The sequence below is a fragment of the Epinephelus lanceolatus genome, chromosome 22 (assembly GCF_041903045.1).
Source record: "Epinephelus lanceolatus isolate andai-2023 chromosome 22, ASM4190304v1, whole genome shotgun sequence".
NCBI classification, from domain to species: domain Eukaryota; kingdom Metazoa; phylum Chordata; class Actinopteri; order Perciformes; family Serranidae; genus Epinephelus; species Epinephelus lanceolatus.
In genome coordinates, this window is record NC_135755.1 from 29,457,570 (window position 1) to 29,470,504 (window position 12,935).

General features: G+C 41.3%; 2 protein-coding genes across 2 annotated transcripts; both read left to right on the forward strand.

The window, feature by feature from the left end:
* Positions 1 to 1,785: 1,785 nt before the first annotated feature.
* Positions 1,786 to 5,538, forward strand: LOC117246362 (immunoglobulin kappa light chain-like). Its single transcript, XM_033610224.2, has 5 exons — positions 1,786 to 1,849; positions 1,985 to 2,683; positions 2,785 to 2,910; positions 3,057 to 3,100; positions 5,312 to 5,538. The coding sequence occupies exons 1-5, from the start codon at positions 1,795 to 1,797 to the stop codon at positions 5,429 to 5,431; spliced, it is 1,044 nt and encodes a 347-aa protein (XP_033466115.2). The 5' UTR covers positions 1,786 to 1,794; the 3' UTR covers positions 5,432 to 5,538.
* A 1,436-nt stretch (positions 5,539 to 6,974) lies between these two features.
* LOC117246379 (uncharacterized) lies at positions 6,975 to 12,025 on the forward strand. The gene is made up of 5 exons (XM_078164408.1): positions 6,975 to 7,038; positions 7,151 to 7,858; positions 7,938 to 8,072; positions 8,324 to 8,355; positions 10,911 to 12,025. The coding sequence occupies exons 1-5, from the start codon at positions 6,984 to 6,986 to the stop codon at positions 11,028 to 11,030; spliced, it is 1,050 nt and encodes a 349-aa protein (XP_078020534.1). The 5' UTR covers positions 6,975 to 6,983; the 3' UTR covers positions 11,031 to 12,025.
* The last annotated feature ends 910 nt before the right edge of the window (positions 12,026 to 12,935 follow it).

A 12,935-nucleotide genomic window follows, 5' to 3' on the forward strand; every position in this document is an offset into this window, starting at 1 on the left:
CACTACGGACGAGCAGTATAGAGATATTTTGTAGTTTCAATTATGTGTTTTTGGACATTCTGGGGCGCCCAGCCTCCATTAGGTGGAGTTTTGTTTCTACCCCCTCTCCCCTTGGATCTCCGCAAGTGTTGTGAGGACTCTAAAACTTCACCTGAGCCTCCATCGGCATATGGGTGAGTAGATAATGGCTGAATTTTCATTGTTGGGTGCACTATCCGTTTAAGCTAACTCCAATGTAAACCCATCTGTGGCAATACTTGACACTGAGAGCAAATGTAGTATAAAGAACAAGAAAGTCTGCATAAGGTGGGAGGGTGGTGAGGTGGATGGGTCAAACAAAACCAGACTTTCACCCAGGAGATGGCAGTTTGTGTCCCATGTAAAGCCAAAATTCACGGTTGTTTTTTTAAACGCAACATTGTGTAATTTACATGCAGTCACTGCACACTGAATTCACCCATGTGACATATTTGTGTCACACTATGATACTTGACAAACACTCTTATTTTAAGCAAGAGGTGATCTTTTTTCTAAACCTACCCAAGTAGTTTTGGTGCTTAAACCTAACCGCTACCATTTCACAGCATAATTTTTAATTGTAATGTTTGTTTTTTTTTATTTTATATACTTTATTAATCCCTGAGGGGAAATTAATTTTTTCACTCTGTTGTCAATTACACACAGGTCCAAACACACACATGCACAAACAGGACCTATACATGCACTAAGTGATCTTTTTTCTAAACCTAACCATGCAGTTTTGGTGCAAACTGCTACACATGTTAACACTGCGACTGCTAATAGTCATACGGGAGCTATTCTATTGTCCACTGGTTAGGTGCGCTAATTTCGGTAATGCTCCAGTGGGTCATATTTAGAGGTAGGAACGTAGAACCTTTGTAGTCATTTGGGTTGGAGGACTTGAATGGTAAATGGATTTGCACTTACATTGCGCTTTTCTAGTCTTTTGACCACTCAAAGCGCTTTCATGCTACTTGTCACATTCACCCATCCACACACACTTATATACATTAGCATACCATGTGCCAGCTGCTTCTCATTTTTTTAAACATTCAAACGCACAGAGCAATTTGGGGCTCAGTATCTTGTGGAATAAAGGAGCAGGGGATCAAATTGCAGATCTTATGATGAGTGGACAACCTGGTTTGCCTCCTGACTACAGTAAGGCACCATATATCTTCTTTGTAATTTCATCTATACAAAAAAAAAAAAAAAATCTGAACAAAAGAATATAAATGTTATTATCGGGTGGTCAGATAAAGCTCAACCTCTCCAATGTGTCTTTTGTAGAATCACAGATTTTATTTTAATTGGTGACAGGGAGTTAACACACATGTGTAATATGTGTCTTATAATGTCAATAAAAAAACAGCAGGTCTAAATATACCAAACAGTAATGGAAGGTCAAGGGGAGGAGTCTTGTCCCTCCTCCTCATAACACATCCCAGCCACAACCATTTTGAACAGTGTTATTTTTAGAGACATTTCACAATCTTCTGCATTTAAACTGCTACGGGTTACAAGGCCTTTAAAAATATCATTTAAATTTGGGGTCCAACTCTCCTAAATAAGTCCTGCTTTCTTGCCAGATCCAAATTCTGCTTTGATTTCCATTTTTAAAAAATCTCTCAAAAACCAAAATCAACACTGTAGGGGGCAGTGACCATGTGATTCTTCAGAGGCATCTCTGATTGGCCAATTAAACACAGTCTTCTCTTTAAAAAGCAGACAACGTAAAGAGATTCTGTCAATTGGTCACAACAATTCAACAAAATGACACCTCCGATGTTTGCTTTCTATGTGACATGTCTGCTCTTGGGGAGAGTGGGTAAGTTTTATTTTTTGTTGGTACATTTTATCACTTATCTTCTGGTATTTTCTAATACAATTTGAGTGTTATAATATGACCGAGTCATGATGTAAAGATAATTGTCCATTTTCTTGTTCTCCATTTCCTCCTCAGCTGATATGACGGCTCTTAAACTATCATCATCTTTACGCTTCATGTCAGTCAGCGTTGGTGAAACAGTGACTTTGGAATGTTTCTATAAAGATAATGTGGCGGTGATGTTTTACTGGTATAAACAGACTCCAGGACAGAAACCACAGTTGTTGTCTAAATTCTACAAGCATGACAAAGATGCCATTTTGAATGGTGAATTTAAAAATGACCCACGCTTTGGAGTGGATGTAACCCCTGGTAAAAATCACTTGACGATCTCAGATGTGCAAATTTCGGACTCAGCTACTTACTACTGTGTAAGTGGTTATTCATATGTGTATGACTTTGCGGAGGGCTCTATTATCCATGTAAAGGGTTCAGGTTTGAATGTCCCAGCTTCGGTCCATCAGTCAGCGTCTGAGACCATCCGGCCAGGAGGCTCTGTGACTCTGAACTGTACAGTACACACTGGGAGCTGTGATGATGGAGAACACAGTGTTTACTGGTTCAAAAACTCTCAAGAGTCTCATCCAGGACTCATTTACAGCCACGGAGGCAGGAATGATCAGTGTGAGAGGAAACCTGACACACAAACACACACCTGTGTCTACAACCTGCCGATGAAGAGCCTGAATCTTTCTCATGCTGGGACCTACTACTGTGCTGTTGCCTCATGTGGACACATACTGTTTGGAGACGGGACCAAGCTGGACTTTGAAGGTCAGTAACCCTCTGGCAAAGCTTCTGTTAGTGGTTAAGTAGTGATTGACACTTTCTATAATATTTGGTGGGAGTAAAAAACTTAAAATGTTCATCTGCAGATGAGGAAGACTTTTTTGTCTCGGTGTATTTCTTGAGTGGAGCGCTGGCATTCACCACCGTCCTGGCTGTTTTCCTGGCTTACACAGCATGTAAACTGTACATGACAAACAGCTGCAAATGCAAAGGTTGGTAAAACTAATGTTGTTAAGTTTTATAGCATTTCTAATGTGGAAGATATTGAAGATCAGGTAAGTATTTAATATGAATTGGCTGTCTTACTATAAGCATGTTGAATTTTGAAGAAGGCTTTTGTTATTTTTTTCACAACCAGACTCTCAAGCAAGATCCTCAGCTGACTCGACTTCTAATGCAGAGGTAGGAATTTTCAAAGTGTTGCAACAAACAGAACGAGAGGGTGCACACAAAAGAGCAAAGATTAAAGGAATACTTCACCCACAAAATGATCATTGGTATATCAGTTGCTCACCCCATGTTAAGTGGAATTCCTTTCATTTTTCTTGCATGCCTCCATAGTGCACGAAGAATCCAAAAACAGAAAATTCCTGATGAATTGGAGTGAATGGTGTCCACATTTAACAACAGCAAAACTATATCAAAACATCAGTTTACAAACTCTCACACAGCTCCTGCAGTATAATCCAAGGCCCAGTCCTAATACACCCGTTGCCCCTACCACTTAGCCCTTACTCCTACATTTTGCGTGCTTATGCCACGGTTTGGGCTACATGGCCCTCCAAATGATGGCTTTTCAGAGGCACACACCAAACTGACTGTGATGTAAAATTGATGGCAAGATGGCTGCACAAGCAACAAAAGAAACCCACAAATGTATTTTCTTCATTGTCATAGAAAAAAAATGGCCATAACCATCCTAGTGTCTTAGTTTAATGTCATTTCAATGTATTGTGGGCCTTTTGTTTATAACAACAGTAGTATGCTGATGTTGAGGTAGCTAACTAGGTAGCTAGTTAATGTTACATTGGTATTGCTGATTTGCTGCATGACAGTTCAGCATTTTGACATATTTCTATGTTGCTCTAGGGGATAGTCTCTATATACAGACTCTACATTCAGTGAATGTAGAGTCTGTAGGCAAACCCCGGAGATCTTGCCTCCGGAAGAAGAGCGGAAGAGCCCTGGTTTCTGATTGTAGGCTGTTTGTAGTCTGCGCTATATTGACCAATCAAGTTTGAGCCGGCTGCAGTTGTTGCCAGGTTAAACGGTCTGTGCGGTGAACTAACGAGGCGGAACATAATTGGCATCACTGCAAACTCTGAATCCATCGCAATGGTTCAGCATATTTACTTAAATATAAACAGAAGTCAGAAACGGAAATTCGCCTCCTCAAACTGGAATGCCAAAAAATCGGGGGTCTGCCGCCAGAGGCTGTATCGCCGTCTGCCGGAAGTCAGACGCAGAATACAGCTGATGGGTTCCGAGAATGCTCTAGGGGGACGCTTTATCACTCCCCAATATCTCATGTACACACATCTGTGGGGAGTTATGAGGCCAGAGTCCAGGCGCTAAACTGTTTGTTCTGTTGTTGAAATAAACATTTCAAATGTGAGTCGTCTGACTGAAATCCAGTTGTATTCTCAGTACTTCCCAAACACATGTATTTTCACTAAAACCATAATATTTAAAACACACGGGCATAGGAGTAGCACACCAGGGCAAGCACACAATTGACTTGTGGATTCCACTGAGCAGAGTTCAGACACATGCGCTTGCCTAGGCATGCTGTGTGTGAGAGTATTTAATATACAAATGATCATTTTGTGGATGAAGTGTTCCTTTACCACCTGTACATCTGTAAATCCAGTTCAATATTTTACATTAAGTACTACATACCAGTTGTGAGGACTGATTGAAGACTGTTAAGCACTGGCTGATGGCCATTGTGCAACACAGAAGTTGGTACTGTTGTTCTGGATTGCATTATTTTGGGGGGTGCTTTTGTTATTTTTTTCACCGCTTGAAATGCTAAAACCACAACAAGACATCTCTTATGTTGTGTTCACACCAAACGCGATGTGAATTTTCATGTCCCATTACTTGCGCCAGTTTGAACGCTAGAATATTTTGTGTTGATTCGCTTCATTTGCATGTGAAATCGTTGAATTGATGAATGAACTTCCGGCAGTATGTGCTTGGCATCATACATCCCCGAAGAATTTCAATGCTGATTGGCTATTGCGGTGCAAATTGGTTGCTGTTCAGATTTTTCAACTCCCGCGAAAAGGAATTTGGCGCAAAATCTTGTTACTCACGTAATTCGTGCTACTTAAAAACAAAACGTAAATGTCATTTGCACGACATCCAATGCACCGCCTGGTGTGAATTTGCATCAAATTGCATCTTTACATTGACTTTTCATGTAATTCCCTCACATGAATTGTTTTACTTGCGCCCCATGTGAACACATTAGAAGTTAGTTTTGGAGGGGTTTGCTTAATATAAATTGCGTTAAACCCTGCAAATGTGAGTAATGCTGTTCTTAATCTCTATATCAGTCATGAGACATACACTAATATGACAATGAACTCTTTTATATTTAATTCCCAGGGCTGCCAAGGTGCAGACAGCCTCCATTATGCTGCTTTAAAGGTGAACAGGGCCAACAGATCAACAAGACAGAGAGATGACACCTGGACTGAGTGTGTGTACTCCAGTGTGAGGCAGTAGAACTGGACATTTGTACTTTGTGTCTGTGTTACTAGATGACAATTAAGTTTGCTTTCACCTCCATATACTGAATGTAAAAACTGACCTTGCAAATCACCCAATAAAGTCTTCCCTCAGCTACAGAAAAGCCCGGACTCCTTAATGTCAGGTGCAATATTTCCACTCTCACTTCACTCGTTGTCAACGATGCACAAAAGCACAACCACACATACTAACTGATGACTGTGGTGACTGTGGGCTCGAGAGACAGAGAAAGTTTACACGCCTGGAAAATCAATATAAAAATAAAGTATCCACTGCTGAAGGCGTAATGTTTCCCCCCTTCACACAAAAAACATATCTGGTTCTTGACTGTGGTTATTCAGTGAATCAATAGCACATCAAACTGTCGTCTACACTATCTCAGAGCTTGTGGGACAATCGGTACGGCATTGCAAACATCAAGCACGTCTGACTCCTTCAACACATGGTAGTGTGCAGAAACATCAGAGCCGCCTTTCTCACAGCAGGGTGAAAACAAGCCCCGCCAACATGTGATGTATAACATATACATTGCATGCAGCATGAATTAATGGGTGAGAGCCCACCCTAAGTGTACCGATAGTGTGTATTATTCCACACAGGTTGTTTACTGTAAAGATGCCGATTGCACATCACAAAGCCAGAGATGTAAGGTTCATTTTCATAGCCTCGCTGTGGTCGGCAGTCAAAGATTAACTCTCAATATACTTTGGTCACGTGCTCTCTAGGACCCTCTGCTCTCTTTGTCTTTGTGGTTTCAAACAGGAAGTTTGCAGTGCTTGTATGCACAGAAGCCACACAGCATCTACTGCCCAGACTATTTTAAGATAGAGAGATCAGAGAACTGTTCTAAAAAATCAAACTAATATATTAAACTGTGACATATGCAGATTCAGAGCATGGGCTAAGACACAGGCATTCCATTTACTACTGTTGTATCAATCCAACAGTGGAACAAAGGCCATGATGTGTGTACTTGGGAGGAAGTGACTGAGGCAATGAACATCCCTGTAAAACAAGTTATTGTTACCTGCAAAACTAGTCACATGTAGCAACAATAACCACAACAAAAGAAATTGCTGATTTATTCCAGCAACACAACAGCATGCTCTTCCCATTGGCACTGATCATTTTGTTTGTTTAATTCTGAAAAAATGTTCCAGCCCCTGTTGTCCCAAACAATATTGGTCAAAAGTCCATAGTGGATAAGAATTCTGCATATTATAGACCCATCATACCATTGCTAATATGTGGAAAGAAAAAAAAAGTAAAATAAATGAGTCTTCAAAGTGCCTGATAGCATGCAGCTAATGAAAAATTTGAAATCACATGAGTGCAACGTCTCTCTACAGACCTTTTTTGAGCTTACAGACCTCTCTTACTGAAATGCATCTAAGGCAGCACTGAACATGTGTTGTTTCCAAATCAAAATTTAGGCGTCACTTCTCGGTAGCCAATCAAACAGCATTTTCTCTCTTAAGGGTGGAGAATGTGTTGAGATTCATTCATTCAACGCGGCATTTTGAACACGATGACATCTCCGAGGTTTGCTTTGTATCTGACCTATCTGTTCTGGGGAACAATAAGTGAGTTGTCTACTAACTAATAACTCCACAATGTTTTATTTATTTCATAAGATTACAATAGAAATAGCTTATATTGTTGAATTAAATGTGCTCTTTCTGGATGTCTTTTCAGCTCAGATGACCCATGTGGAATCGTCCATTTATGTGCGCCAAGACAGCGGTTTTATATCAGCGGATGTTGGTGAAAGCGTAACTTTGCGATGTTTCTATGAAGGTGTTGCAGTGATCATTTACTGGTATAAGCAAACTGTAGGACAGAAACCAAGACTCATCTCTACCTCCTATAAACATGATAAAAGCGGCACCTTTATGGATGAATTTCAGAATAATACTCGTTTCACACTGGACACAGGAAACGGTAAAAATCACTTGACAATCTCTGATTTACGCTTTTCAGACTCAGCTACATACTACTGTACAGGTTGCTATACATATGATTTAGAATTTGTAGATGGGGCTACTGTCAGTGTAAAGGGTTCAGGTTTGAACGTCCCAGCTTTGGTCCATCAGTCAGTGTCTGAGACCATCCAGCCAGGAGGCTCTGTGACTCTGAACTGTACAGTACACACTGGGAGCTGTGATGATGGAGAACACAGTGTTTACTGGTTCCAAAACTCTGACGAGTCTCATCCAGGACTCATTTACAGCCATGGAGGCAGGAATGATCAGTGTGAGAGGAAACCTGACACACAAACACACACCTGTGTCTATAACCTGCCGATGAAGAGCCTGAATCTTTCTCATGCTGGGACCTACTACTGTGCTGTTGCCTCATGTGGACACATACTGTTTGGAGACGGGACCAAGCTGGACTTTGAGGGTAAGTAACTTTTCATACAGTATATACTGATCACTACCACCTCAGTGTTCTAGAGCTCTGTAATGTCTCCTATCATTAGGGTCTGCAGATGAAGGTGATTCTTTTGTCTTGGTGTATTTCTTGATCGGAGCTCTGACTTTCACCATCATCCTGGTTGTTTTACTGGCGTATGCAACGTATACAATGAACAACAGAAGAGGCTGCCAATGTACAGGTAGGCTAACTGTCAATTGTTGCTTTTGATAGTGTGATTTTTTTGCACTTACAAGTTAAGGCAAAAGTTGATAGGAATAATAAAGGCAAATATCTACTAATTCTACCATGCAGATTATTGTTTACTGATTCATTTAATGTGAATATGTGCTGTGGTTCATTTTCCATCATATTACTCATAAAATCAAGAATGTCAAAGCATCAGTCGTCTCTCTATTAGCTTAATGAAATTTGATTTTTTTCCCCCCCCAGACTCAAGACCTTCAGCTTCCAGGACTCCAGTGGTGAGTATTTCTAAATTATTTTACCACTGCAAATAAATGTTACAGCACAACATCACTGTATAGGGGAAGAAAACAAAACAACACTTGTGCAAACTGATGCAATTCAGTACAATAGCTCTGAAATACAAATACAAGCATGCAGCTGTTGGTCTTTCTCACTACAGGAACTTACCAACCAATAATCTGGACTTTTAAGACACTGTTCTACATGTAGTGCACAAATTACGTGAAATGGTCAATACCTCTGAACATCACATTACACTGCGGTGGCCTGAAATGTGTTACAATTACTTGCCGGCACCACGGAAACAATGCCAATGGAAAGTCATCTAAAATCCTTTGTCGTTGGTGACACAGGAATTCCCTGAACAATGTAATGCAGTAGGTTGTATAAGGAGCGAGGCAGTCTGCATAGGGAGGAGGTCTTTGAGCCAGGAGATTGCGTTTGTGTCGTCTTTGCGCAGGGTGGCGCACCCCGTGCAGAGCTAGTTTCGAGCAGCGCAACCCGAGGCGCACTCAGTTTGGTAGTTTGGCAGGCCGAGGTGCGCTGAGATGGGTGTGGCGGCACAGTAGGGGGAGGTGTCGACAGATCCAGCTTGGCGCAGTCACAGTTTTGTGCCAAAAGGCTTCGCCAAGGTGCGCTAAAAGCTCGCCAGCTGAAACCAGGTCTACTGTCAGCGCAGGCGGAGCGCAGCCGGTGTAAGCCGAAGTGTGGCTGACCGGCGGACAGTGCGCACACGTCACCAAAACCTCACAGGCAGGTTTCCAGAATATCAGGCACATTAACAATGCAATAAATACCCAAAAAAAACACTATTCAATGCAACTATCTGCAATCAGCACATAAATGTATCTCTATATCGACTGTCCCGTTACATCTGATGTCAGATCAAAGGGGACTGGCACCGTTTGGCACGTTTGGCACGCGTAATGGAAACCCAACCTGATTTAATTAACACAGCTGCTCTCAGCCAACCACAAACAGCCACAGCATCAGATACGGAGTATATATTCAGCATCTGTCATCTTAGAAAAGCCAAAAGAAAAGAAACAGAGTGAGACTGCAAGAGAGAAAGAGAGCGCACGCCCGCACGAGAAAAACGCAACATAGATTTACAATTGTGGTGACCTCCTCCCAGGCTACCTTTGCATCATCAGCCCATGGAGGTCTGCTCGCAGTTCCGTATATTCGGACACTGCGAGCAGACCACCCTGACCAAAACATCAGTTTCCTCCTGGGAGAAGTTTGGCCGTCTGACGCTGCTGCTCTCTTCTGCCATGGTGAATTGAGTAAACTCTCATTACGCGGAGTAGCTGCGCCAGGCGCACGGTGTGCCAAACTTGCAAAATCCACCTGGCCACACCCAGTTGGCGAAGCGCAGGTGCGCTGCGCCCCCGCCTCGCCCGGTCTGCGAAACTAGAGCTAAGTTATTTGAACTTTAAGTAATTATGTACAGTACTTTATGGAACTTTGTCACATTACGTGGCATGGTTATGTTATATGGTTACGTGATGTTTTGTGGCGTAATTATGTCATTTTGCTGCATACTGGCGTCCTGGATGTACTTATTTGTACTGAATCTATGACCTTTTACTAAACCGAGTCCAATATTATTCCACTAAACCTAACCATACCTCAACCCTTCGTGACATAAACTGTGACCCTTACTTAATGTTTACCATGTGTTTAAAACTGTGACTGTTTGTAACTGACTTTCCATTGGCACTGTTTCTGTGGTGCCGGTAAGTCATTTTAATACATTACATTCCAACACCATGTAATACAGTTAAGAGGTTGTGGTCATTTCATGTATTTCTGTGGGACCAGGTTGGTACAAACAACAATGTTTGGATATATGTCACTGATAACATTTAACAGTGTATATGTCGCATGAGAATGCCAATGGACTACATGTGTAGTTACAGGTTGTTTTGTTCCTGTGGTAGAAATAGTCGGTGACAACCGTAGCTGGAAGCATTATATTTTTGGGTTGCCTGGCCATCCGTCCTATTCTCGTGAACTCAATATCAAGGTTGAACTGAAGAATTTGGTGGTCAGAGGTCAAAGGTCAGGGTCACTGTGACCTCACAAAACATGTTTTTGGCCATAACTCAAGAATTCACACATTAATTCTGACAAAACATCATACAAATGCCTAATAGAATAAAATAACGAGGTAATGACATTTTATATCAAAAAGGTCAAAGGTCAACTTTCGTTGTGACATCATAATGTTCTGCAAAAATATAACTGGTGACACTGATCTTGGGTGTCCACCTTGAAACTGCTTAATATATAGATCTTATGTGCTGCCAGATTGAAAATGTGTGTGAAGCATCAACATTTTAGAATTTGTAGTGTCTTTGCAGAGACGTCCATATTTGAAGCACAGTCTGTGCTACAGCTACATACGAGTCTGGACAGACGTGGATGTAAAGTGTTACTGCACTGACAACTTCACTGATTTCAGGAGTTCAATGCTATGCATGTGTGTATCATACAAGTGATGTGTATTAATATGGTGATTAAAAGTTAAAATATGTTTCATTACCAGGATTACCAAGATTCTGACAATCTGCATTATGCTGCTTTGAGGGCACACAAGGTCAACAGATCAACAAGACAGAGGGACGACACACAGAGTGAATGTGTGTACTCCAGTGTTAAGCACTAAAGCTCACACTGTTTCATCTTATCATACTATATAATGACGAAAACTCTGTGTGTGTGTGTGTGTGTGTGTGTGTGTGTGTGTGTGTGTGTTCAAACGTATTTCTCCTCACTGACTTGGTCAATCCATGTGAAATTTGGCACAGTGGTAGAGGGTCATGGGAGGATGTGAATGAAGCAATATTACATCAATTGGCCAAAGGGGGGCGCTATAGCAACCAATTGAAATTGCAAACTTTGAATGGGCATATCTCATGCCCTGTATGTTGTAGAGACATGAAACTTTGCACAGAGATGCCTCTCCTCATGAGGAACAAATTTGCCTCAAGAACCCATAACTTCCAGTCATATAGATTTTCCGCCATTTTGAATGTGTGTATAACATCTCAAGGGTTTCACCGATCACATCGCAACTTTGTAGGCATATGACCACACATAATCTGAGGGGACCCCTCCATTATTGACCCAATCAAACAAAATGGGGGCGCTAGAGAGCTAATTTCTTATCTAGGCCTAACCGCCATATCGATTTTCACTAAACTTGGTAGATATGTAGGACGCCTCAAGGTGACTGGAGAAATTTAACTCTAATTGGCAACTGGGTGGTGCTATAACAACAGAAAAATGCTTAAAAATAGCTAAAATGCGACGGATCGCTGTGGCTCCCCCTGTGGCTGAATGTTGTTGTTTTTCTGATTTTCTGTATGACTAAGTCATGGTATGGTATGCTGTACATAATCACAGAAATTGTGTGTCATTCTGTCAGTCAGTCATTCTGTCTGTCCCACATTTTTTCTACTCGCTGACGTGGTCAGTCTATGTGAAACTGCACATAGGCATTGAGGATTGGCATAGGTAGAAGGTGACAAAGTTACCAATGGGTATGGACTAGTCTATAACTATTTTATGAATGTGTCTATCAAGCTGAAGTAAGGATTTGTAGTCAGATTTCACCTCAAGATATTGTATGTAAAGTCCTGCCTTGCAGTAAACTAATAAAACCATTGCTTTCAATTAAGGCTCTGCTTCATCATTGAGTGTGTGTGCATGATTACAGAAAGCGACCACACTTTAGAGATGCTTTGTCGTAGTTACGTCTCACTTCCTGGGTGTTATTGAAACCTTGATATTTGTACGGTGACCACACTGGACGATGAGCTGACATCATGCGGCAGCACATTGTGCAATTTGTGCATATGCTTATTCAAAAAAATATGCAAGGACCTTCATTTAGCCTTGGTGCTGACGGCCAATCAAAGATTAGCTGTATATATACTTCAGTCATGTACTTCTCTAAGACCCTCTGCTGTTTTTGCCTTTGTGGTTTCAAACAGGAAGTCTCTGCAGTGTTTTTAAGTACAGCAGCCACACAGTATAACTCTAATGCCCAGGCTATTTAAGTAGATCATGTCAGTAAGTTAATCTGTGTCAAAAGCTAAATCAACAACAACTCTGTAACATTGGTATATATAGCCAACCATTCCATTATTTTAAAAATTTGTATAATTTAGAGCATAGAGTAGAGCTACTTGCTGCAACAGCTATAACTGCTCTCAATAAACATGCTAGCGGCATGCTAGTGGTATGGCTCAATGATGGTTGTGCAGTTGGTCCACCACTTTGATCCAGACTCAAATATCTATGATTTAATACCTTGTGGTAATTTCTTCAATCAATTCTTGATTTAAACCCCCCCCTCTGTGGGTGTGAATGAGGGGCCCACTTTGGAAAATGTTGTCCCCCTGCCCATATATCCTAACGGCTGGCCTGCCTCTAGTGCCACCATCACAATGAAATATTTGGTTTTATGTTGGATGTCTTGCACTCTGCTTTTGCCCAGTATCACAATTTATTGTTATTGTTTAATGAGTATTTGATGAAGGTCATAAAATTCACTTGACAAAAGTCA

Excerpts from the sequence above, each read along its gene's own strand:
- LOC117246379 (XM_078164408.1), top strand. The coding sequence starts at position 6,984 with ATGACATCTCCGAGGTTTGCTTTGTATCTGACCTATCTGTTCTGGGGA. Across the intron at positions 8,073-8,323 it reads AAGAGGCTGCCAATGTACAG|ACTCAAGACCTTCAGCTTCC; the intron begins GTAGGCTAACTG and ends TTCCCCCCCCAG. Across the intron at positions 8,356-10,910 it reads CAGCTTCCAGGACTCCAGTG|GATTACCAAGATTCTGACAA; the intron begins GTGAGTATTTCT and ends TTTCATTACCAG.
- LOC117246362 (XM_033610224.2), top strand. The coding sequence starts at position 1,795 with ATGACACCTCCGATGTTTGCTTTCTATGTGACATGTCTGCTCTTGGGG. Across the intron at positions 2,684-2,784 it reads GACCAAGCTGGACTTTGAAG|ATGAGGAAGACTTTTTTGTC; the intron begins GTCAGTAACCCT and ends GTTCATCTGCAG. Across the intron at positions 3,101-5,311 it reads ACTCGACTTCTAATGCAGAG|GGCTGCCAAGGTGCAGACAG; the intron begins GTAGGAATTTTC and ends TTTAATTCCCAG.